The 26707-nt window shown below is 39.4% G+C and overlaps 2 protein-coding genes and 1 pseudogene across 3 annotated transcripts; all 3 read right to left on the bottom strand.

The window, feature by feature from the left end:
• Nucleotides 1-4513: 4513 nt before the first annotated feature.
• LOC144659990 (uncharacterized) lies at nucleotides 4514-12096 on the bottom strand. Its single transcript, XM_078520531.1, has 4 exons — nucleotides 12011-12096; nucleotides 9328-10255; nucleotides 7631-7878; nucleotides 4514-6340 (listed from the first exon to the last, which is right to left on the bottom strand). Exons 2-4 carry the CDS (start codon nucleotides 10199-10201, stop codon nucleotides 5024-5026), a joined length of 2439 nt encoding a protein of 812 aa, XP_078376657.1. The 5' UTR covers nucleotides 10202-10255; nucleotides 12011-12096; the 3' UTR covers nucleotides 4514-5023.
• A 2940-nt stretch (nucleotides 12097-15036) lies between these two features.
• LOC144661075 (uncharacterized) lies at nucleotides 15037-18677 on the bottom strand (annotated as a pseudogene). The gene is made up of 2 exons (XR_013572193.1): nucleotides 17390-18677; nucleotides 15037-16483 (listed from the first exon to the last, which is right to left on the bottom strand). The product of XR_013572193.1 is annotated as an uncharacterized LOC144661075 (transcript).
• A 2642-nt stretch (nucleotides 18678-21319) lies between these two features.
• Nucleotides 21320-26461, bottom strand: LOC144660258 (uncharacterized). Its single transcript, XM_078520862.1, has 3 exons — nucleotides 26361-26461; nucleotides 23909-24173; nucleotides 21320-23236 (listed from the first exon to the last, which is right to left on the bottom strand). The coding sequence occupies exons 2-3, from the start codon at nucleotides 24155-24157 to the stop codon at nucleotides 22259-22261; spliced, it is 1227 nt and encodes a 408-aa protein (XP_078376988.1). The 5' UTR covers nucleotides 24158-24173; nucleotides 26361-26461; the 3' UTR covers nucleotides 21320-22258.
• Nucleotides 26462-26707: the final 246 nt, after the last annotated feature.

Here is a 26707-nt window from a genome sequence, read left to right as displayed (position 1 = left end):
ATATTTATTGATATTAGTCAATAAATACAAAACATTGTAGGCTTGGCCATTCACGCACTTAAAACATTGTTTCGACGTATACTGTTTTAAAATGCGGAATTTTTGAACATGCAAAACAATTTTGGAGCTTTTGAATGTCAACTAATGTTTGGGATGAGAGCTAACTAAAAACGTGTTCTTCCATTATTTGCTTGAGACTAGGATGATTAAATTTTATGTTCGGCGTTTTCATCTGAAATTTCGCTATATGTTCAGTGTCTGATGATGAACAAAGTAATCGAAGACAGAATTGAAGACCTTGGATACCCCCGATATTGGAATTGACAGGTTCGATTGGTTTTCTTAATTTGAAACGGGAACTACAATCAATCAATCCATTTTACGCCCACAATAATACCTCAATGATTATTACTTTTCAATAGTTACTTAAAATAAAACGCGTGTCCTTTTTTTAGAACCTAATCCTATTTTTAGTATTTCTCACTGAAACACAACTGTGATCAACTTCGAAAGGCTACCGCAGCGGAAAACAAAGAAGCAATAAACACACCATTGCTGTCCAATTCGTTCCAAATGTTATGATATAAAAAAAATTAAAAGAATTTAAAAAAATTATAGAAAGGTCGCCAAAATTTTTACAATTAAAAGAAATAAATTCAACATTTAGTCAACTTATCGTAATTTTAAAGGCACATTTCAGCAAGGCTTATAAAAATTGGGTTTAAATCGTTACTTTATTAGTAATTTTAAGTCAACATTTATATTATCACTGCCCGTCAATATCAACAAGGAAGCAGTCGGCTGCAAAATTCAAGTTCTTGTTATTATCAGACATTTTGCTGCGTAAAGGTTAATCAGAGATGAATATTCCCACGGAAGCCATTACGGCTGATGAATGTTATTGTGTCGTTACCCTTTGAGCACATGTTGGAAGCCACAAAAGCGCAGCCAGCTAGAAAGCACGCAAAATAAAACTGGCGGAACTGCGGCCTCCCTCAGTCAGCCACTCTATTGTTTCATGTTAGAGATCGATATCAAATGCAAATACCGTCAAAGTACATAATATAACAAACTTATCAAATACAAATATAAGTCGAAGAAACTTTTCATAGCAAAATTTTAGGGTTAGGTGGATCACAATGGAAAGTCGTCTGGCTGTCTGCTTTAAAGCGGAAGTTTAACAGCGGTGTGTGGAGATATGGCGAAGACGGCATACCAGATGAATACAGCAGGCATGTGTGTGTGTGTTTATGACCACACAGGAGAAAGAATTTCAAATATTTGGTTGTTTATATGGATTTAACCATGTTTTACATAATATAAGAACGAATTGTCTGTTGATACGATTTTTGAGCGATGCCATGTCACTAAATGTAACCTTGAACTTCACGTCATTTGCAATTATGTAGTTGTGTGACAGGCGTATGTTACGCACGTTTGTAAAAAAAAATGTCCGTTTTTTTTTTGTCAGGCATGAGTTGGAAGCTTTTACAAAACAATGCTTTTCGTCTGTTAATAATGTTAACAACTGTAAAGAAAACTCTCTAGTTACTAGCTATTTAGGTTATGGTACCTTTCAATCCTGTCCAATTAAGCATTCGTACAAGTCAAATTTCGATGACTCTCAAAGAGATTTGTCGAGTCATTAGTAAATGGCTAGGCGTCTTCAAGTACTTGGTGACCAAAGGTAACTTCGATTTGCGTGAGTCCAAAGTCTCTTAAAATAAGTCTGAATATACTTTTCGATGTAACAGTTGTGATAAATGAAACATATTTCCCAGAACATAATATCCTTGTCGATTCTCCGACTTCTTTTGTATGAGTTACTAACCGGAACAAATAACTCAAAATTTTAAGCCACCTCTGCCCGGAGGCAGGAGTTTAGCCGAGAAACCCCATTTTACTTGTTGACTCTGGAGTACTTAGTTTAGCACAATAATAAAATACGTACCTTTTTACGATCACGGACACATCCAACTTGCCAAGGGAGGCCTTTAAGTCGTTCACGTCCCTGATGGTCAATAATGTTATCTTTGATGACTGCAATTGTACTAGACCTCTATCGGTAATTGCCGTGGGCTGGATTTTTCTCGGCGTAAGTTGAGAGAGTGGTCGTGTTACGTGGTTAGAATTTAATTAGAATGGTATTGTTTTTTTAAAAAAGCACGTGATGTTCTTAATCCAGTGGAAATAAAACAACATTTTGCCAATGACGCTGTATCAGGAAAGGTAACCATACGCATTTTTCCCCAAAGTAAGGCAAATTATTGTATTGCTACTGCAGTCCTTAACTGAGACCCTTCGTAATATACATCTGGAGTCTTCACAAAGTGTGGAAAAATGTGCTTTTACAAAAACAAATCTCGCTGCTGTTAAGAAAACATTGCTTAGCAACTGACAGTATGTCGTTATACCATTTCTAGACGCCAAGCAGCCAAAGCTGCCAGACCCTGTAAGCTAGTTGATTCTATTTGTAAACGACGGTACTGAAATGCATTAAGCGATTTTGTCTTATCGAAGGTGATTTTCGTCACGTTATTTTTCTCGCAGTCGCATGGGGCCGCATACTTAACGACGACTAAAACGACAAACATACAGGCCACTACGGGGGACGCCATCTTGCTATCATGTGACTCAAAAATTGATACCGTATATCGAGTAGTCGATCCCTATAGAGCTAAATTTGTAAAAAAAAAATCGCCTCCTCCTCTAAACCATGGCAAAACATTACCATTTAGTAACCTCTTAACTATACAGAGAAGAACAAACTGAGAGTTTACGATGTATATGATTGCGTCTCGCGTAAAGAGAGGCCTGTTGAGAATTCAAGTTTTATTTGTGTTATTTTCTTTTCTGTACTTTGGGAAATTTGATATTTCTCTTCCTCTGTTTCATAGTTCTAGATGGTTATTGACGCCTTTTTTTGTTTTGACCACACATAAGTTTAAACATGTTTATTAGCTGTTTAGTTATGTAAGTAGGCTCGCATACGGCGAGTGCTTTCTACATTCCTTTCCCTCTTCAAATGCCTGTCGTGTTTTATGACAGTATGATTCAAAAGCTACCAAGCAACCCTTTAAACCGCGGAAGTAACGTCATGATACCCCAAGTACCGTGATTCCCTTGGTTTTGTTGATAAATCTATTTAAAAACAAGAATAAAATTAGCTAGCATCAATTTGTTGCTAGCAATTTTGCGGTAAAACCAAACAATTTTTTTGGGTATTCTGACTTACTACAAAGGCTTATACTAACTACTAACTACTTTGTAGGTCAATGCAACGTCTATTTAACCTCAGGTAGAATTAAACCTACTTGTGACAGTCTGTTTCACAATGTTATGCTCACTCGTTTTATCTGTTTTTGCAGGTCAAGTGTTTAGGCGAGTTGCAACATCGAGCTTCACCTAGCTACACAAGGACATTCTTCAAAGAAATAAAGTCAAACGTTTGAGAATTGCTGTCAAAGGATATTGACCTGGATAACAGGGCTTTGAGTTTTTTAAGAAAACGACAGTATTTTGTTATCCGCTAACTGAGGAACGGTTAATTCGTGCATGATAACTGACCCCGCCCCCTTTGCTGTCAAGGAAACTGACTGGGCCCGTGATTTTTTTTAAAATGCGTTGTTAAGCTGCATGACGTAACGTTTTGTTTGAGCCATGCTGCTGACTAATATTAAAGATGTGAAGCTTTTTAAACTTTGCAAGTCTTTCGACGAGGATTTGTACATTGCAATAAGCAGGGCTTCCTGCTCTTACTGTTTCGTAAAAAACGAATAGCTTCTCATTCAGTGCCCGTTTTACCGTACAACGTTACCCTCGGGGTAAAATGTTGTACTGCGTCGAGTGGACAAGTGAAACAGCTTCATGTCAAATTGAACTGTTTTGTTACTTAGTACTTAGTGGAAGAACTAAGGGTTTCATTTTCTCCTCACGAGATTAATAAACTCTTCTAATATATAAATGAATGAATTTAGACGTTGTCCCCGTCACGTTTTCTCCAGTAGCGTTACACCGTGACTCTACACAAATTTAAATGCGACCTATTATCCCCGATTTTAATCTGCAGAAGGACTAATGCTCGGAATGTCAGCTTCCTAAGCTTTTTCTGGGTTGGTTTAATTGTTACATTTCACAAAATAAAGAAATATCATACAATGTTAAAGTTCACAGAAAATGAAACTGATCGTTACTTGAATTGAGGATCACACAACGGTTTTTTAACGATATAAAACGATAGAGACCAATGAAAAAACAAAACAGCAACCAGGAGACAGTAACAGGAGGACAAAACGGGGTTAAAACAAAGCTGTTCCACAGAAAAGCTGTTCTTCATGCACTTCCCAGCTCACTGAGAAAACGCACGATTTCTAACGAGCGAGTCATCAGATTTTCATGAAATTTTACATGTTATACTTTATTAAGCAAGGAAACTGCTTACAAAAAAAGTCAGCCAGTTGGGTTCAAATGGACTGGTATAAAACTGAAACAAATCATTCGCTGCAGTTAACAATATAAAATAGGGGATCTAAATAACCAATGTTCTAATAAGTGTCTTATTATAAAAATAATGAAATAACGTTCTTTGGCAAAAATCCGTACTTTCTTCCAAAATTAAATCAATTTACCTGAAAAAAAAAACCATTGCGGTTTATATTTTAAACTACCGAGTTTTCTTTTTGGAATTGATTTCAAAACTTATTAAGCCCTAGATACTATGCAGTCACATTCAGTGAGAGCAGTTTCTACCAAATTTGTTCTCATCTAATTTTCGTGAAATTCTCCTTTTACAATTGATTTAGAAACTTATTAAGCCTTAGATGCTACGACGTCACATGCAGTAACTTTTTTTTGTTTATACAGAACTTCACAGTTTCTACTAAATTATTCTACTCTGCTTTTCGTGAGTCGTCTTCTTACTCTCGTTCTTGCTAATCTACCTCAGAGGCATTTTCTTTTACATTCACATCAATGTATTTTTTTATTATTTACAATTTCCGTAATATTCTTTCTATTAGAAGCATCACCCACTTGAATACAAATGAAAACACGAAGCCAGTTCCATCCTTGCTATCTTCTTCAGTTCTATCCATGTTATCTTCTTCAGTTCCATCCATATTGTTTTCTTCAGTTCCATCCATATTGTTTTCTTCAGTTCCATCCTTGCTATCTTCTTTAGTTCCATCCTTGCTCTCTTCTTTAGTTCCATCCTTGCTCTCTTCTTTAGTTCCATCCTTCTCTCTTCTTCAGTTCCATCCTTGCTATCTTCTTTAGTTCCATCCATATTGTTTTCTTCAGTTCCATCCTTGCTATCTTCTTTAGTTCCATCCATATTGTTTTCTTCAGTTCCATCCTTGCTATCTTCTTCAGTTCTATCCTTGCTATCTTTTTCCGTTCCTTCCTTGCTATCTTCTTTAGTTCCATCCTTGCTATCTTCTTTACCAAATTCGGGTAAAATCTCCATCATTATCTCTTTTGCAGATGGCTCGTCCAGGTCGATGGCAGGGGCATCGTTTGTTGCACCTTTCCCATTTCCGAAACCTTTCGGTTTTGTTTTTGGCTCTTGGTGTGGGGGTGTTCTTGTCTCTACCATAGATTGTCTCCTGGTAAATGGACGGCGGACACCATCACTATCGGCGTTATCGTCACTGCATTGATCATGGTAGACGTGTTCGAATCCCTGGAAACTTCTTCGTTTCATTTGCCTTTGCACTTGTTTTCCTTCTAGTAATTGCCTCGGTGGTACACCTGTTCTGAAGGGAAGACTTCCTCTTGATATCTGCTCGGAGAGTGAAATGCAATTAAAGCGATCAACGTTTGCCAGAAGAAAAGTGGGTCGTGCACTTCTGTTCAAACGTTTGAACGTTGCAATCCAGAAAGCCGTCAACCAGCTGTCGATACCTGGCAGTCTTGGCTCACTCAAGTCTCCTGCTGCTACAAATGGCACATTGATGACTACATCTCCCGGTACTCCAACGTTCAAAAAGACTTCTTGAATCTTTTTCTTGAAAACGCGAACGCGTTGGTCAAAGAACTCTTGTATATTGACATCCCTGTCGCTAGGTGGTGGATGAACTTCGTTGGCAAAAGTTAGTACCACAACTGCATGTTTCCACAGCTGCGAACCGAAAGCTTCTGTCAACTTCTGGACTGTTTTGATGTCGTCGTTGCGAAATCGTCGACTGTTCATCTCGGTACAGAAAATGAACACATCGAAAACCGTTAGTTTTTCCTTGATTTTTTCCAGGTACTCTTCTTCGTTTCCTGTTCCATCTGCCAATCCTGGGGTGTCGAACACTGTTATCTTCACGTTGTTAATTGTGAAGTTGTAAGGCGTCACCTATCAAAAGTAAAAAATATTTTTGGTGTCACAAACGACAAACTATCAATAATTATTTCAGTCACCAACTTTACTCCGAGGCGTGTAAATGTATACAAATAGGAGGCACAAGTCACTGAATAAAGGCGTCACTACACAGAGAGATCATTGGCGCTGCAGCGTTTTACTACCGAGTAGATACGAAACCGACACTTCTACGTACTGCACCATTCCCTGTCAAGGTCTCTATTCATCAAGGTGTAATTTTACAAAAATTGCCTTGCCTGGCCGTTTTCACTCCAATTGTATGTTGAGACGTTTTTTAAAAACAGCTGGCGAGCCACTTGTGTCATTTATACGACTCAGTTCAACTTTACTTAATCCTCTCAGTCTCAGTCCAAGCCTCATATAGAACTCTTTCCCCTTATTTTGTTTGGCGTTTCATTGAAGCTTTATTCTTAAAGGTCGGAACACACTAAGCGACAAGTCGCTGCAACATGTCGCGGGGACAAGTTGCTGCAACATGTCTCGTGTGACATGGTGCATTTTTGCGACAATCTTTGTCGCTGAGACAGAATTTTGTCGCTGCGATCAGTCGCACGATTTCAAGCGAGTTTGGATTCGTACGAACGATTGCAGTCACAAAATAAGCGAGAGCAGCGTTGTCGCAGCGTGTACAACCTTCTGCGACAAAATATGAATTAACCAATGAGATAACCTGAGATCATGCCCTCCCTCCCTACTTACCACTCTCATCTTTGCAAGGGAAAAAACGCCTGATCGCAGGTTACCAATGAGAGAGCGTCATGTATTTTTGGCATATTGAATTGGAAAACCAGTTCACATTCCACATTCCCACTCTTCCAAATTCGCTGCGTGTGCACGAACTCAGCACCGAACAAACACCTTGTCGCAGCGACTTGTTTTGAAGCAGTACACACGGAGCGACTTGTCGCAGAGACCTGCAAGCTGTCGCTGCGACTTGTGTGTCCCGACCTTAAAATGTTTGTGCTGTATCAAGACAATACGTCCAAGTTGACAATAATTATTTTCTTCATACTTCTCCCGTTAACTTTGTCAGTTTATTACTATAACTTATTTCGCGCGACCTAATTTTCACGATTTTCAAAAAATCGCGAAATAAAAAACTCGCGAAAATTTATTTTTAACTTTTTTATTGTATTTTTTATGTTTTAAACTTATTTTTTGGACAAATCGCGAAAAATAAGTTCCCGCGAAAATAAGTAACAATAAGGTCAGTGTAAGGTACTTGTATTGAACAGGGAAATTAGATATCGTTAAGTCACTTACCTCGTCGGTTTCTGGGTCGAGATCTTCACCTTCCTTGGCAAGAACTTTACCAATGAGTGCGTTTGTCAAATGCGATTTCCCTACACCTGTTTTTCCACACAAAAGGATGGTCGTGTGCCTTCGGCCAGACGCGCAATACTCTCGCAGTTGGTACCCGAAATTAGGGAAGCCACCTATCAGCCACCTGGCCTGACTTGGAAGGGTACCATAGTTTACGTCAGGAGACCCCCCTTCCGCCATCTCAAAACCTAACATAATGTAGGAGAAACAGATTGTCCTGTCATGGTAGTGTCGAGCTTCAAAGGTTTTTTTTTGTAATTGGAAAACGACTGACTGCACTTTTCCTCTGGTCAAAAGCTTAACTGACGAGAAGGTGAGTCATTTTATCGCAGCCGTCGTAAGACGTGTTCTACTGTTAACAGAAAACACCAATATAAAGCTTTTAAGGTGCTGCATAACTGAACAAGAGTGGTGAATCACTAGTATTAGCTTGATCTCGAGTGTCTATATTAGAAGCACCCAGAAGAAACTGTTCCTGGTCGCCAAGGAAGATTACCGAGAGCAGGATTTGTCTGGTTTCCCCAACAGTTCATCTGATAAAACAACGACTATTAAAAGCTAGATATATACATAAAATATGTATAAGCATGATAAAAAAAATAGCTAAAAGTGCCACGCCTTGACATTCGTGCTTTCAATTAAGGGTCCTGAAGGGGGGGGGGGGGATATATATTTCATTTTCCAGCCCAAATGTTGCCCATATCCCATTTCCAGCCCATACTTTGCCTAAATTCCATTCCCTTTCCATTATTTGTGTTTGTGATTTCCAGTCCCAGTCCCAGTTTCCATTTTACCCCTTCAAGCCCCTTATAACTGACCCTGTATGGCATGAACCAGTTTTTGTGTCGCACTGATGGGCAAAACGCATCACTTACACAGAGTCTGTCTCCACTCAGGAGTATGAACATATATGAATGGGGTACTGGCAAACTGCTAGGAACACTTGACAAAATGTTAGGGTCACCTTCCATAGACTTAAAGCATCTTAAGGCAATGGGATGCTGACGTTATTTTTCAACGTTTCCAGCAGTGATAAGCTACCCCGCCCCTACGATCTATTAAATTGGAATAGACTTTTACCTTTCGATCGAGAGAATGCACTAAGTCTTTCCGCCTGATTTGTGGCTTCATCACGTACTTTTGCCACTTATCACGAACACTTACGATAGCTTGCTTATATGACAACATATGGCACCCGCTAGCGTTCTGGCCACGCGGCAGGGAGGAACAAAACAAAACAAGAATTACAGTCAACTCTCTCTAAAACGGACACCGTCGGGACCGGCTCCAACTGTCCGTTTTAGAGAGGTGTCCGTCTTATAGGGAGTTTATTTACAGTAAAATGACTGAAAAACGGCAGGGACGAGACCAACACCAGTTGTCCGTCTTAAAGAGGTGTCTATCTTATAGGGGTGTCCTTTAAGAGAGAGTTGACTGTACATGGTCTCTTTGAATAGACCACTTTCGCCAAACAGCTAAATTGAAATAATTCTTTGACGCTAAACGAGAGAGCGGTTAAGGGGTAGTGTTTAAGTAATTAATCTTTGATAACCAGCACTGCCTGGTCTGGAAAAATGACAATTTTCCAAGCAATTACTGAAATGAAAGGACTTGACAAAAAAGCCCTTTTCACTTACCTCCAGATGATGGAGAGCCTTCCGTTTGAGAGCTGAGTCTGGCTATGGATTGATGCACCTCTTGGAGCTTATCTTCAAGTCTCCCGTGGACATCTTTTAAACTTGTCTCCAAACGTTCCATTCCTTCTCCCAGATGAAATTTCATTTTCTGAGATTCTTCTCGAACTGCCATGACTACGTTTTGTCCTTTTTCTTCTAAACGTTCTATGACTTTTTGGGTTGTACTTTTCAGTTCTTCCACCGATTTCTTAACTTCCATATCATTTCTATACCAGCTCAGCAGCTCCTTAACGTTTCTTTCGTCCTCTGCTGTGAGGGGATCTTTTAAAAAGTTATCAATTGCCTCCTGCCACTCCGTTTTCTTTTTATAGCTGATATGTCCTGAAACTCTAACAAGAGCTTCTTTGATTTCTTGCCAAAGCAATGGAAACTTTTCATCTGATATCTCCATGTTATGGTTTACATGACCGTACACTGAGTTGCGGTAATATTTAATTCGCGCTAAATCTGCAGTTAAACTGGCGTCTGTTTCTGTTGGTAGAACATCCCAGCCCGTGGCGGGTGGGGAGAGACCGCATATTGTCTTAAGCAGCTTAAAGAGCAGAGACACATCAAATTCTACTGACTTGCCGTAGACCCCCGGGGAAGGGTACAGACAGTCCCACTGCGGCTTGGTGAGCTTTGCTGCTTTGAGTTGTTTTGCTGTGGCTGGATTTTTCAGTATTGTGGGAACATTACTTGGTGGACAAAGCTGATCAAAAATCTCCCTCAGTAGCGTGGTGCCACCGCTTATTAACAGTCGTGCCACACGTTGAAAATTTCCTTTTCCAGAAGTTGAACGAAGTACTTCATCAGGATCTGGGGCGGCGGCCATTTTATTTGTCAGACAGCGGCGAAAATATGATTTAGCTTCTCCTAGCAACTACAGCTGTAATTAAGGAATGGAAATATGTTTCAGTTTATTTTTGAGGTTACACTGAGTATGTTGCGGCAATTATCAGACATCTGTACATAAAGAATAATTCTTTTGTCTTGGCAATTGGTATTGCCAGTTGACCCCATTTTCATAGTGGCTCAATTGTTACGTGACATACAAAAAAGGGACTAGCAGGCGTGGAAAGAAAATTGCGGAGTCCGTCCAATGTTTTGTTAGGATTACCCAAATTGATATTATTTTGACTCGTCATACAGTCCGTCCTCCTCTTGGAATGAGCGATTGATTTACAAGCCAAAAGAACAAAAGAATTTCTGGGAAGCCTAGGAGCTAGAGCTACTTAATTTGCTAGCATCAGCACGTAGACAGACTGGAAAAAATTGTACTTTTAATATAACGCTTATTTAAAATAAAAGGTTGTTACATCCGTCAGTGGATGGTAGATACATAGGGATCGTATCGAAGCTTTCAGTGAGCGCGTCACTCGATTTTATGCTCTCGACGGTGTTGGCAATATACCTTGCGTTTCACATCCAAAAAAATCGAACGAAATTTTCACCGATTAAATTCGATTTTGTTTGGGCATCGGACCAAATCGGACATAAACCCTTTTTGTGATTTCAACTTCCGAACCATTTCAAACGAAATCCAATTTCATCGTTCAATTTGTTTCTGTTGAGTTCGGAAATCGAACTTTAAAAAACTGATCAAGCATGGTAAACACATTAAACTTTATTCTCACAGCGTAGTGTCAGTTGCAGGTAACAGAGAAGACGCAAGCCGCATGTGACTAATTTGAACATGAAGTTTATTGCTACTTCAGTGACTGAGTTATTTCTTTATTCTCCAGCTATTATTTTCTCGAACGTTTTGGATTATTTCTTGAATTTCGCAGCAACACCCTTCAAACCACAGATAAATACCCACTGCCTCAGAGCTATAAAAAGGTCACTCACTGCGACACTAGCAGCAGCGTACAAAATTTTGATAATTAGGTGGAAAAGAAGAAATATAATTATTACAATATTCTCGTATTCCTTAAGGGCATTTAAGCAGCGATGCAGAACCTGGATAACTTCCATAAAAATTCACATATTCGGCTTGTATTGACCACAGAAAGAACACATGAATTAGAGGAATAGTAGAATACAGGGATCTTAAGAAACTCTGAAAGGATACTCATAATCCCGGGTCTGAATATGGAAATAAAGGAAACGTAACTTCAGATGGCTGGATCAAGTGTTCAAAAACAGAACGTTGATTTCTGCTCGATTTGAATACGATTAAGTTCGTTCCGATTTCGTTGGGCCAAACCGAACTTAGTCGAACGTAATTGAACTTAATCGAACATTCGATTAAGCTCGATTCTCATTGGGTTTTTGTGAGTCCGATTTCGCTCGATGACCGACAAAAATCGAATTTAATTGATGGAGTTCGATTATTGAGTAAGACTGAGTTCGAAAACCGAATGTTTGATCGTGTTGTGATATAACAAAACTGAGACCAAAAGAATCATCAAATACGACTACAGACACTAATCATTTTACCAGGAGTTTTTCAGTTTATATTGCGAATGTTCAAAGCTCAATACGAGGCGTTTAAAGTTCAGCCTATTTGATTAATTGCATTTATTTGGTTCGACGGCTCATAAAGAAACAAACTTAAAATAAAAACTTCAGCAAGAAAGCCGGCCACCATAGAAACGAAGTGGTCTATATATAAACCAAAATAAATATTAAATCTACTTACCTTAAGATGTCTGCCTTCGTAGTTTCTGATGTCATATAAGCTTGTCTGTCCGAGAGAACTGTGTTTTTCCAACCTGAGAGCGGAAGTGATGTGGGGTTGTGAAGCTTCACGGGAAGAAGGGAGTTGTGCATTTGTTAGTGAAGGGTGGCTAATAGAAGGCCTACCCATTCAAACGTGACATGCAAAACAAGTAAACATTTAATGTCGAGCAAAGTGAAACAATGAGAAACACTGAGGCAGAGCTGTCTACGGCGAATTTGTTTATCGGGTCGGGCCATGTAATATAAGGGCAATTGTGTTTCTTTTCAATCATTCAAAGTATGCTGCTTCTGGGGAGCTTCATTCCTTTGAACAAATAACGATTTGAAACATGCTTTTCATCCAAAAAAGGGCTTTGTAAAAGTACAGTTGATCAAGCATGACGCACGCGATAGCTCCAGCGCACGGGATATTTAGTTTAAATTTACGTGATGATATATTTTCAGGCCTTAGAATTTTTTTTATCCACGTTTTATTTTTGTTTGGCCGCGCAAAAACAACAGCAGCAAATGAGAGGAACAGAAAAAGATCAATCATTCGGTAGATCAATCAAAAAGTAGTTCCACCGATGGCATTATCAGCCAGCAGTCTGTGCATAAACATTGGAGGTACAGTCACAGAGCGGTAAGATAACGATCGCGTGCTTTTTTCACTAGCACACGGCATTTTTGAGCACTAATGACTACTTCTCCTGGCACTCAGTCGTTAAAAACGACTTCTTGAATCTCCTCGAAAACCCGGAAGCGTTGGTCAAAAACTCTTGTACTCAAAAAGCACAAGTCACTGAATTAAGATGGTCACTTTCAGAGAGATCATTGCGCCTGCAAAGTTTCAATTATCTTTAATCCTCTTGAGTGGATACGGAACCAACATTTCTACGCAGCTTACCAATCCCTATCTAGGTCTCTATCCATCAAGTGGTCTTCTTACAAAGATGCCTAGCGTTCTCGTGAAACAACCAATTATACGAACAAATCGATGAAGACAGCATGGGCGGTTCGTTAGGTCCTGATTATCTAAGGGCCTGATTACATGAGCCGGGCTGGCTCGGTTTGCCGAGATGACTTTCAGCCCGGTTTCAGCATGAATGATCAGAGCACGAATGATCTTAATCACCTTTTTACGGCAATTTGGTGGTTAATTTTTTGCACTTATGCATCTGGATGGGTTATGTTACCTCCACATCCTATTTAGAAGGAGTTGCATTGATTTTTTCGTCGGATATTGTGATCGGAAGAGAAATTTAATGCTGGCCCGGTTAACGCGATTACATGGAAAATTTTCATCCCGGCTAGCCGAGATCCCGGCATCGCGATACCGGGATCTCGGCTAACCGGGCTGGCCCGGTCGTCATGTAATCGCGAAGTTGATATTTGTTGCGTTTAACAGACGTGCCGAGATCTCGGCAAACCGAGCCAGCCCGGCTAGCCGGGCCAGCCCGGCTCATGTAATCAGGCCCTAACATTATTATGCCTGGCCGATTTCAGTTTGCCCTAATTGCAAATTGTGACTTTTTAAACAGCTGATAGCAACCTGTGTCGTTTATACGACTCCATTACTGATAAAACGAGTTTAACTTCTCCTAATGAACTGGTCAAATGGTTCCACGGGGCTTCCTGCTCTTGCTATTTCGTAAAGAAGCTTCTCAATCAGTTCCCGTTTCACCGTACATTACTCTCGAGGTAAAATACTGTTGCGTTGGGTGAACAAGTGAAACATTTTCACAGAAAACAGAAAGATTAAAGGTTGTTATTGCGGCATCACACATCGCTTATTACACGATATATATGGGTTATTGACCAAGCGTGAGGTCAAGATGGCAGGATATTGGCCAAGTTCTTTTTTGCGTGTTTATGGACCGAGACGAAGTCGAGGTCCATAAACACGCAAAAAAAAGAACGAGGCCAATATCCTGCCATCTTGACCGAACAAGCTTGGTCAATAAAGGATTTATTATTTGACTTTTTTCGAGTACTGAAAAGGAAGCCAGTTGCATGCACAATCAATGGCGCATGCTAAAATCATTTCATTGGTTTAAATGTTTAACGAGTGACTGTCAAATTCTTGAATGAATCGAGACGAAGTAAAACGACGCGACAACAGCGAAATTCAACTCTTTTTAACCCTCTAAAGGATATTTAAATGGCTTAAATTGCGAGTCAACGTTGAGTTTGAAGCCTTAAAACAAGAATGTCCATTCCGCGTTTCCGCCAGCTTTTGATTATTGGACGTTTTGCAGAGTATTTGCTCGCTTCTGGCGCTTTTGTGGTGCAAACCTGCCCTGACACGAGCTGAATATTGAAATTGTGATTGTTGAAAGCGTTTGGGACTTACCACTTCACGGGAAAAGCTTGAACTTTCCTATATCGTTGATATAAATGTTCGACCCGACCTTATTCGACGTGAGCGTTAGAGGCTTCGGTGAAAAGATGTTTTAAAAGCTTTCAGTGCCTGATTCGCCGTGCCGTCCGCTTTCTTCCATTCTGAAGATTTTACACAAACGACTAGTTTGCCGAAGTCTTTATTCTTCAGGTATGTCACTGACTTCTCTCTCTTTTCCGCCGAAAAAAACCGATAACATGTCTTCAAGTCGCTTTGCGTTTTAATTTTTGTATTAGGTGGTTGTTGTGGTAAATAAAATTCACGAAACTCGTTAGCATTTGTTGATTAATTTGTTTGTTCTCGTTATTTCACTTCAATACCTATTTCTTTGTTATCGGACTCCATTTCGCTAGAAACAGACAGAAAATTCCTGTGTTGTTTCGGAAAATACTTTCATAGCTCAAATTTACGACTGAAAAGCTTTTTGAAGTAGCGACGACGGAACTGAAAAGTTTTTTCGCTTGCGGGAACACAGCGAGCGATCCCGAGCGGTCAAGATGGCTCCATCTTGACCGCTCGGGTAGCCAATCAGAGCACGGGATTCGTTTCATCTTGACCGCTCACGGAGCTAGTAAAATAATAAAAAGAGATATTAACCAGTGTAAAGAAAGAAACGGTCGCCAGGAGAAAATATATTATTAAGTTGCACTAAGTCAAAGCGACGAGGCTAGGTAAAAAACAATAGACTTAAATTGGTAGGAATTAAACCAAGCCATCAGCTACCCTTAACAATAAAAAATAGGGAATCAAAAGATACAAGGTTCTTTGCAATGTCTTATTATTAAATGAAGACGTTCTCTGGTAAAGTCTCGTGCTTTCCTGCAGAAAATTCCAGCTACTTGAAAAAAATCCCATCGCGTTTCATTTTCTTTTTAGCATTCCTTTCAAAACTTATTAAGTCGTGAATGCTACGTTGTCGCATTCAGTAACTTCTGTTTTAGTTTATATGTATAACAGGGTACTTTCTACTTAATTTTATCATGAGTCGTCTTCTTGCTTTTGCTCATATTCATCTACTTCAGAGCCATGTTCCTTCATTTTAGTTTTCCATAGCATTCCTTTGACTAAACTCATCACCCAGTTGAATACAACTGAAAACACGCGGCCAGTTCCGGGATACATCATGTCGCCCACCATCTTGCTAGCTTCTTTACCAACCACAGTCAGAATCTCCATCATTATCTCTTTTGCAGACGGCTCGTCTAGCTCGATGGCAGGGGCATCGCTTGTTGCACCTTTCCCATTCCCTGGCCTTTTCGGTTTTGGTTTTGGCTTTGGTTTTGGAGGTGTTCTTCTCTCTATCATGGAATGACTTCTGGTAAATGGACGGCGGACACCATCACTGCCGATGTTATCGTCACTGCATTGGCAGACGAGTTCGAATCCTTGGAAGCTTCTTCTTTGCATGGGGATGGGCCTTTGCATTTGATTTCCTCCTAGTAACTGGCCTGGTGGTAAGCTTCTTCTGAAGGGAAGGCCTCCTCTTGGTACCTGCTCGGAGGGTGAAATGCAATTAAAGCGAGAAATACTTGCTAGAAGAAAAGTGGGTCGTGCACTTCTGTTCAAACGTTTGAACGTTGCAATCCAGAAAGCCGTCAACCAGTTGTCGATACCTGGCAGTCTTGGCTCATTCAAGTCTCCTGCAGCTACAAATGGCACATTGATGACAACTTCTCCCAGCACTCCGACGTTTAAAACGACTTCTTGGATCTTCTTCTTGAAAACTCGGACGCGTTGGTCAAAGAACTCTTGTATATTTGCATCCCTGTCGCTAGGTGGTGGATGAACCTCATTGGCAAACGTTAATACGACAACTGCGTGTTCCCACAGCTGCGGACCGAAAGCTTCCGTCAACTTCTGGACAGTTTTGATGTCGTCGTTGCGGAATCGTCGACTGTTCATCTCGGTACAGAAAATGAACACATCGAAAACCGTTACTTTTTCCTTGATTTTTTCCAGGTACTCTTCTTCGTTTCCCGTTCAATCTGCCAATCCCGGGGTATCAAACACTGTTATCTCCACGCCGTTAATTGTGAAGTTGTAAGGCGTCACCTATAAAAGCAAACAACTAAGATATATTTTTTGGTTTCACAAATGGCATATTAGCCTAGATCATCAAAGTAATTTTTCCTGGTTAATTCTGTCATGGGGGAAAGGTGCAATGAGGTTAACCCTATGCGAAGCACCAACCCATCAATTATTACTTCAAAGTTTGCTTCGTAGCGCCTAACTGTACTCTAATAGGAGGCGCAAGTCACTGAATGAAGATGGTCACTAGCAAAGAGATCATTGCGCCAGTAGCTTTTCAGTTCTCTAAAAGCCTCTTGAGTGGAAACGGAACCAACATTTCTACGCAGCTCGCCAATCCCTGTCAAGGTCTCTATCCATCAAGTGGTTTTCTTACAAAAGATGCCTAGCGTTCTCTTGCAAGAACCAGTTATTCGAGCAAATCGATAAACTCAGCATGGGTGAGTCGTTAGGCCCAGTATTAGCTATCATTATGCCTGGCCGGTGCTCACCTCACCACAATTGCAAATTGAGACTTTTTAAACATATGACAACGACGTCCGGGCTTTCAAAACGCTACTATAGTCTAGCCGTAGGCTTGTGTAGGTTAGGTGATTGTTGACTTAATGTTGACACTGAGTTAAAAGACGTTACGAAACTAGCCTGGAACAGGCTATTACGAAACATGGACTCAGACCATGCCAGTATCCCCACAAGTATCTGCTATCTGCGCTTACAGTTCAAACCTCACTCAAAAGGGACTTTTCTCATTGATTGCTTTGGCGTTTTCATTGATACTTGGTTCCTAAAATTTTTGTGCTGTATCAAGACAATACGCCGGCCCAAGCTAGTGACGACTTTCTTTATGTACTTCTCTTGTCAGTTTTCTCAATTTACATTTACTTGTATTGAACATGAACATGGACATGAGATATTGGTGAAGTCGCTTACCTCGTCGGTTTCTGGGTCGAGGTCTTCACCTTCCTTGGCAAGAACTTTACCAATGAGTGCGTTTGTCAAATGTGATTTCCCTACACCTGTTTTTCCGCACATCAGGATGGTCATGTGCCTTCGGCCAGACAAGCAGTATTCTCGCAGTTGGTACTCGAAATTAGGATAGCCATTTATCAGCCGCCTGGCCTGACTTGGAAGGGTACCAAAGTTTATATCAAGAGGCCCTCCTTCTGCCATCTCAAAACCTAACATTATACAAGGAAAAAAATGTCCTATCAAGATTCTGTGGAATTCATTCTTACAAGTTCCAAAGGTTCACTGACCTGAGTGGTTTTTTTGTTATTATAAAATGACTGACTGTGATTTTTCTTTCAGCCAATAGTTAAAATAACGAGATGGTGATATTATTGAGGTGGGCGTAAGACGAGTTCTAGCGTAAATCATCCTTAAAGGGACACTGTACTAGAAGTAGCGAATAGGTCTTCTCGTCCAGGAAATACACCTAGTACATCAAGATGGAGATATAAACTAAATTTTTGTTGAAGGAAGGAGGCAGCCACAATAATTTTTGGGTTGTTTTTTACAAGTCATAAGGACAAAACTTGAAAAAAATAATCCTGACTTTTTCAAGTTGAGATCTAAATTTCGTGATGGCATCACAATAATATCACTTGATTATCGCTTCAATAGACTTGCTTGGTGATTTTTTTTTTGTCTTTAGGCTCTAGAGTTTTGAAGTGAAACTTATGACAGTGCAACTTTAAAAAGCTTGTCTTGGTTCAAAATCAGACTAAACAAGACTGATGACTCATCAGTGTCGACTTGATCTCGAGTTTCTATATAAAAGCAATAAGAATAAACTGCCCTAATCGCCATTGTTGGGTATCACAAGCGGGGTTTTTCCGGTTTTCCCAGCAGTTCATTGGTACATGTACAACACCCACTATCAAAAGCTAGAGATAAATATAACCGTGATAAAAATTGAAAAAAAAAAACTGAGGTGTCACGTCTCGTAATTTTGTTTGGCGTGATCCGATTTTGTTTACAACTTCGGTGTTGTTTATAATCATGGAATTGTATTTATTTCCTAGTGGTAGCATTTCCCTCCGACCACGGAATATTTGGAAGGTTCGACGTTAGGATATGCAGAAAAGATACAAAACATACCGCGTGAACACGTTGCTCTAAGAATATACTGATGGGAATTTCCCTGCCCTTGAGGGGCAATTAAAACCGAAAAACTAACCTTGAATTGCGCGAAGGTCACATCCTGTTTATATCAAGACTTAGGCAGAAACTATGAGGATTGCTACAAGCTAAGCGCCAAATATAAAACACTTTCTCTTTTTAGTCTTGGAAGTTTTTCTGAGAAACGTTCAGCTCGTTTCTAAGAACGATCAGTCTTGTCGCTGAATCTCATTTTAAAACGTTTCATGCCATAAAACGTTTGACATCATTCTAATGGTCGCGACTACTTGTACGTAAGATAACTGTTCAATCTTAATCCAAAAAGACGCTTACAGTTCAAGGCTTGCTACCAGAAACAATCAGATTACCATTTTTTCAAGCTATTCTGGGTTTACCCTCCTCACTCAAAAGGACATGTTAGTGACCTGGAAAGCAGTAATAGTTTATTAATCAATGACTATTATTGCTTTCCAAGTCAATCACATCGACCCGGCGAAAGGATTTTGATTTCTGGCGGGAGGATAAGGTAAACCACATTGCAGAACGCTGCAAAATTGTACTGTAGTCTATTAAAACAGCACTTTCATTGATGAAGTTCCCGTGCATTTAAGATAAAAAAGAATAAGATAAAAGCAAACTGTGAGACTGTCAGTGTATAAGCACACAGTTGACCCGTGTACTTTTACAAACTTATACAGTATATATGTCGTATACTTAACGGCTATAAATGTGTTATTTGTAACAATAAATTTAACACCAAGCATTGAGGAGGTAAGCATTTGAAAACAGCGCTTTTCCCTTTGATTATAAATTATTCAAGGATTTTGATGTCGTGACCTCTTAGGCTGCATTGTTCCGTTGCTTCAAATAATACACGCTTTGCATGCACTGAGTTGTTTCCTCGGTGCTACTTATCTCTGCAAAAGATTAACTACAATGTTAACTGAGGGAGAGCAGCCAAAAAGAATATTTGATCTACATACCTGTAAACAAGGGTTCAGCAACACATAAACTCGCCTCTGTAACTTATCTTTGTCTGTCGGACTATATATACTGTTCATCAGGGGAAAACTACCTGGGGCATAAAACTTGGGGAAAAGTCCCTTCGCCGTGTGGGTTATCAATTTTCCTCGATCTTGTCACGCTCAAAATTAGCCAAAATGATGTCCCTCCCGGTGATGTAAAGTTGGTTCGCAATTGCGTATCAAAAACAAGCAGCTAAACTTTTCATGCTTGGATTACATCTTAGTAGCAGGAAAGACGTTGTGGTTGACCACTGTTGTGAAACAAGATATAATTCGGTAGTAATATCGGGTGCGAGATAAGTCTAATTCTTGAGCTCAGAGTCACGTTTTGCGAAATGGTTTTTATTTTTATATATGGAAACCTTATAAAATACTCTTTGTCGACATTTTGCTACGTCGCAGAACAGGGCCCGCAAAAAGTAAGTTGTAAAGCTTGTATAAGTAAGCTTTTGCAACATTCCTGGTTGCGACTAGATTGGGTGGGTGACCTTGTTTCCGGGAAGACAGTGGGTCAGTGATTTGATCTACATGTTTTGATTTTCGCCGGGTTTCGGTTTCGAATAAATTTACAAGCGAAGAAAAAAACATTAGCGTTAGACGTTAGTTAAATCGTGGGGAAAATGTTATAAATGCCTCTATAAAGCGAAATATGCCGTCTATGGCTTATTTTTGCATCTTCTTTTACAAGAAATGTGACGTTAAGTGACCGTCGTTTAATAAAATCGCGATTACACGATTGGATACTTCATATTCAGGGAAAAATCCCAAACAATTCAGTGAAATTAGCCTGCGAATACAGCCGCCTCTCATTCGCGTCCCGCAACGCGAATGAGAGGCGGCTGTATTTGCAGGCTACAGTGAAATATAATTGCTTCCTTTCGCTCCGTTAATTTTCAACATGCCCCTGATGCTTGAATTATAATAATACCATTTTTTTTTTCAAATAGATTACAGTACTCTGAAATTACAAACTGACACAAGTTACGTTAACAGAAGTAACAACAATTTACGATTTGGTTTGTTTTGTGATATCATGTGATATTGTAAACGTTATATATTCACTATATGGTACGTCTGTGAACATGAGAAACCGCAGCCCCGGTTTACATTTTTAATCATAATCATGACACTGTGAGGCGAATTAAATTTTATAAGGTTACATAACAATAAAGAAAGGAAAACTCGCAGCTTACCTGGAGGAAAACAAGTCTAGTAAGTGTGTTGTTTAAAATAATGGGTACGAGATTGCGCCAGTTTCTGGGAAAACTTGGACTAGTTACCAAACTTTTTGTGACGTCACAGACTAATCAAACTCTATGATGATTAACGTTATTTACCGTAATAACAACACATTTAGCAACTGTTTGCAGTTTCCGTTACAGGGCCCATTTCGGGACTGTCCCTAACACAAATGAAATAAGCAGTACTCTGGACTGCTTCTTTCAGATTTATATTGTTTCATGTGATTGTTGATTTTCGGATTGTAAAAGCGTTTCAGGGTTTTACGAGGATAAGTACAATTTATTGTTATCGTTAATATTGTGTGGTTATCCCTGCCGAACTTAGTCGTAAGCACACAGTTATCATATATTTTATTTGTACTTCGAATAAAAAACTCAAGTTCACGTACGTGAATATGAAGAATGTCGATTGGAGTTTTATTCTGAAATTCGTTTTGGAAATTACTTGAAATTTTGTTTTGAATTTATTAACAAACAAACAATAAAATTCTCCTTGTGAAGAAGTCCTGCCTTCGGCAACATTGTGTGTTACTGGCTCGTTCATGATCACGACTTGCTGATAAAATTCGTACGCGCGCATTTACATGGAGTAACCTCTTTGCAACCCATAGTTTCAATCAGTCGCACACGTGATGAACATCTTCTAATGCATATATTTCCATCATCTTTATAGATTTTTCATCAAAAGGTTTTACAAATTACATGTATAAAAGAAAACATACGGTGTATTTACGTCTTTCATTGTATGTATTGTCCTTTTCCATTAATTGTTCACTTAAAAAGGATACAAAGTTTCTTTATGAATACTGACACGAGAAAAGCAACTCTCTAAATTAACCGATTTTAATGTTAACTTAATCTAAATTGCCAATTTTTAACAATTTGCTGATTGAAAAAAAATTATATATTTTACAGAAGAAAATTGCCCTAGTTTCTGTATGTTTCAACCTCACCATTACTTCGTTATTATCTCATCTTACCTCAAGCTACTATTTACAGTACAGTAATGATTCAAAATGCTTTAAGGTCGGTCACTAGGGGACTAGTCGCAGGGACTTGCTTCGAGTACCAATCCCCTAGTGTGTACTCGTAATTTGCATCGAAATTCTAGCCGTAGGGACCACATTTTTGGTCCCTGCGACTCGTCATACGAATTAAGCTGGTTTGATTCCTGGGACTAGCCTACCACAAATCGGTCAATTTTTTAGTGTGTACACACTAAGGGATAAGTCCCTGCGACTATTCCCTGCGACTAGGCCCCTAGTGTGTGCCTTGCTTTAGACATATACATGTTATGAGACTGGGAGAAGAGAAACCTCGATGTGAGAACATTTCTCTATCTTGGCACTGTAGTCGGGTAATTTGTAGTTTAATGAAATTGGGGAAGTCGTTTTTACAGAATAATTCCTCAGTTAGTCTTTCTTTTTCGATTTTCCTTTTTTATCACTCGGCGCATTCTTTACAGGGAGGCTTTCTTCGTTTTCTGAACTGAAAGATAGAGTCTTAAGAAGCTTAATGAGCAATTTAAGGAACTTTTGATAAAAGCGGGTAAATACCGGGCTGTTCGATTCCTCAGGTGACGTGCCAGTCACATCCCCTACCATGGCATCGACGATGCTTCGAGAGCAAGACTCATTCACTTGGATGGTAGAAGAAGCAGACCTTTCAATTATTTGTTTTTGCGGGGGCTGGTTGGACTGTTCTCTAGCTGCAATATGCTGTATGGGATTAAGACGAGAAGTACCGCCATTCTTTTCAAAGGAGACCTCTTTGAAGTAATTCTCTAGTATTCTTAAAGTCCCGCATTCTTGGTTTTCTTCGTTGGCATCCAACACAGACGGAAACGTGATGCGATCAGCATTTGACCGTAGAAAAGCAGCCTTTGCATTCTTATTCATGCGCTTGAACGCCTCAACCCAAAACGCTGTCAACCAGTTGTCTCTGTCTGCCAGTCTAGGCTCGGTCGAATCCCCAGCTGGCACAAATGGAACACTGACAGCTGCCTGTTCAGGTACTCCAATTTGGGTCAGAGTTTGCTGTATCCTCCTCTTCAGCCGTAGAAAGTGGTCACTGAAAATGTCTTTCTCGGAAAATCCCTTCGCCTTATAGCTTGGCGATACAGGAACTATGTTGGCAAACGTTAGCACGACCAGAGCATGATCCCAAAGCTGAACACCCAACGTAGATGTCAGCTTCGCCATGGTTTCCAAGTCGTCGTTACGGAATCGTGTATTGTTCATCTCGGTACAGAAGAGGAACAAGTCGAAATCGTTCCCTTTTTCCTTGATTTTCCGCAGATATTCTTCGTCATTGCCAGTTGTATCTGCAAATCCTGGAGTGTCAAACACTGTAATCCTCACGTTGTTCTTTATAAACTCATAAGCTGTCACCTGGGAGAAAACAGAATGGAATTATCACACTCTATAAATGCATTGACAATTGCGTCTGATAGATTTAGCTACGGAAAGTTTTCTAAGTTTGTCTACGTCAGCTTTTAAATGTCGTTTCAAGGACATCACGATAAAACACTATGTCTTAGGTGCCGTCAGTGCCAGTACAAACTCTTGGTATATGATGATTGTAGTTTAATCCAGTCTCCAAAAAAAACTCCGTAGGAAGGAGTCCAGTCGTCACATTTTGTCTAATGTTACATATTAGGTAAGGTAAAGTCCGTTCCAATCCTAAAGACAGGGGGGCGGGGGGCTAGATGGCTTTTCGACCATGTGCGCTAGCTTATCTCCGGTTTCATAGCATGAAAAATCTATTAGTGTTGCGACTTCATTGGATGCAGATTACCCCGTAACATTTTGTCAGGTTGCCCTGACAGTTCGCCGGTACAAACTTTGCTACTCCTTGGTGGACAGAGACACTTTGAGAGAAGAATTGTCCAAGAACAAAACACAATGACTCTGGCCAGTTCCAGGCGCCAATGCGCTGACCATTAGGCCACCGCCTGTTCCTTGCCCATATGTACATGAGATATTTTACATTTCGTATTGCAGCATTTTGCATTTCTTAGTAATAACTATCCCGTCTAATTCAATCCTCATTAAACAACTTACTTCATCTGTTTTTGGATCAAAGTCTTCACCTTCTTCTGCGAGCTCTTCTCCAATGAGCGCATTCGTCAGGTGGGATTTCCCGACACCAGTTTTACCACTTAAAAGGATTTTAACAGGCTTGCCACATTTAATATATTCCTCTATCTGATACTTAAGATTCATTGAGCTGAATTTCAGCTGCCCCTCCAAAAGCCCCTCCTGAATCGCAGAATTTTCGTCTGCTGTCTCAGGGGTGCCTCCCTCCGCCATTACTAGATACTACGTTCTGTAAGAAAAACGAAGAAAAATTGCACAAACTTCTTCAGGCCTCACACATAAAATCTAATTGGCAGGAAAGGCTCGATCGCTAAATTGGGTGAGAGGGGGGGCGTTTTTTTTTTGGAAAAAAAAAATTTTTTTTTTTTTACAAAAAAATTTTTTTTTGGGGGGGGTTTTTTTGGGGGAGGCTTTTGTTTTTTTTAAAAAAAAGAAAAAGAGAAAAAGTGGGGGAAAAAAAAAAGACCAAAGGGATTCGATTGGGAAAGGTCGTTTTCTGAAGGAACTGATGAATCAACTTTCATGGTTTGATTGTTCAACACGTTATAATGCCCACATATTTTTGCTGGTCTAGGAGCTAAAAGTATACTCTGTCAAGATCAGCGTTAAGACGATTTCGAAAAGTAATCTATCGTAACTAATGAAAGTCCAGACTGTGTCTCGTTGGCGGTTTTTTTTTTTTTTTTTTTGGCGGAAAAAAAAAAAAAAAAAAATAAAAAAAAAAAAAAAAAAACCAAAAAAAAAAAAAAAAAAAAAAAAAAAAAAAAAAAAAAAAAAAAAACCAAAAAAATAAAACTCCAGCAAAAAAAAAAAAACAGAAGAACGAACGTTACAAAGATAAATAGTCGAATAATACTTAATTATTTATTATTTGTCAAAAACTCAACGTAAATAAAAATAGCCGATACCTTGTGCGTGATAAAGACTGTTATCAAATTGTAGTGTACATTTTTTAACCTAAGAAGCAATGTTGGTGATTATCTAAATAGCATAGTTAGGATCTGATGGAGTTCAAATAAATACAGTAGTTTTGAATGCACAGGCCAAGGATGCAAAGTTAATAATACATTTTCTTCGTAGATTTGCTCAATTGAAGAACAGTAGATTGCGTTATATTGTAGTGTGTCAAACGGTCTGTTGCTCACAGCGGCCCTGTATTTTATAGAATTAGAAATTTCTGTCTACTGAATCTTATAGATGCCATCATATAAAATTAAGTCTCTTTCGTTTATACATTGTGGTGTTCCATTCTGACTGCACAGAAGTATTTTGCTTTTGAGTTCTACACGGCGATTTGTTGTTTAGTTAAACTTGTTTTCTGTTCGATTGCGCGAAAAGGACAAAAAAAAAGGACAAAAAGGTCCTGCCGGTCTGTTGCCTGCATAAAGCGATAATAATACATTTTCTTCGTAGATTTGCTTAATTGAACAACAGTAGATTGCGTTATATTGTTAGTAGTGTGTGACTTCCGATAACTGACACACGATACGCGGTAGCTAGTTTTTCAGCTGCGAGAAAGGTCAAACGGTCTCTTGCTCACAGTGGCTCTGTATTTTATAAGAATTTGAAGTTTCTGTCTATTAAATCTAATAGATGCCATCATATAAAATTTAGTCTCTTTCGTTTATACATTGTGGTGTTCCATTCTGACTGCACGGGAGTATTTTGCTTTTGAGTTCTACGCGGCGATTTCTTGTTAAGTTAAACTTGATTTCTGTTCGATCGCGCGAAAACGACAAAAGACAAAAAGACAAAAAGACAAAAGGACAAAAAGACAAAAAGATCCTGCCGGTCGGCTGCCTGCATAAAGCGATGACGTCGTCAGCTATACGTCGTCGTCAGCTATACGTCATCGCTTAAAAATAGATAAAAATAAAAGTGAAAGTAATAATCGTCATTTCGTTGCGGGACGCGAATGAGAGGCGGCTGTATTCGCAGGCTATAATCGCAATTGAAAGCACCAAACTCCATTTGGTTATCCCATTTAACTTAGGTTTAAACAGCCTACAAAAATGGCACATGCACATTTTACGAAGAATGTGACGTCTTTAACAATGAGGAATAACATAACCATCTAGTGAAGAATTCTATTTCATGTTTTAGCAATCGTCAACGCAGATCATTTTGAAAAAGACTCCATGATCTGGGAAAGAAATGCCTCCCCTTCAACCAAAAGGCAGTGTTTACAAGGCCGTTGGAAATGGATTCTTTTCATGTTTCTGTTGGCTTTGCCGTTTTACCACGGAACAAGAGATGATGAAGAGCCTTCATCCGAGAAAGGAAACTCGACCGAAAATGCTTTCAGTTTCTCATCCGATTGAAACATTTCAAAACGAACATTGTCCAAAAAAACTTCCGCCATTATAAGACAGTTATAAGGAATTGTTAGTTGAGAGTGAAAAGAATATTTACTTACCTTTAAAGAGAACTGAATTTGTGTTCAGTGGTTTGCTGTTGCGATGTAGTTTTGAGCGCAGTTGTTTACAAGAAGCTTCGTCATTCAAAGAATGCGTGACCTGTCTGGGTAAGGAATACGTGTGGTCTACGAACTCATACCCCGTTGTACTAAGAAATTCGATATTCGCAGAACCATATTAAACGCAAACTGATAATTAAAGCACAGGAAGCCCACAGAAATGGAGCGACTGTTGACGTTTCAAAATAATAAGGGAATGTATAAGAATACCGAAACGTTCCTATAGGCTTGAACTTTAGCGAGAAATATTAATATCAAATTTTAAAATAAACGAATAGTCACCTCAA

The sequence above is a fragment of the Oculina patagonica genome, chromosome 7, assembly GCF_052425735.1.
Source record: "Oculina patagonica isolate OP01 chromosome 7, crgOcupat, whole genome shotgun sequence".
NCBI classification, from domain to species: Eukaryota; Metazoa; Cnidaria; class Anthozoa; order Scleractinia; family Oculinidae; genus Oculina; species Oculina patagonica.
Note: the sequence above shows the minus strand (reverse complement) of the source record. Positions and strands in the feature narration are given on the sequence as shown.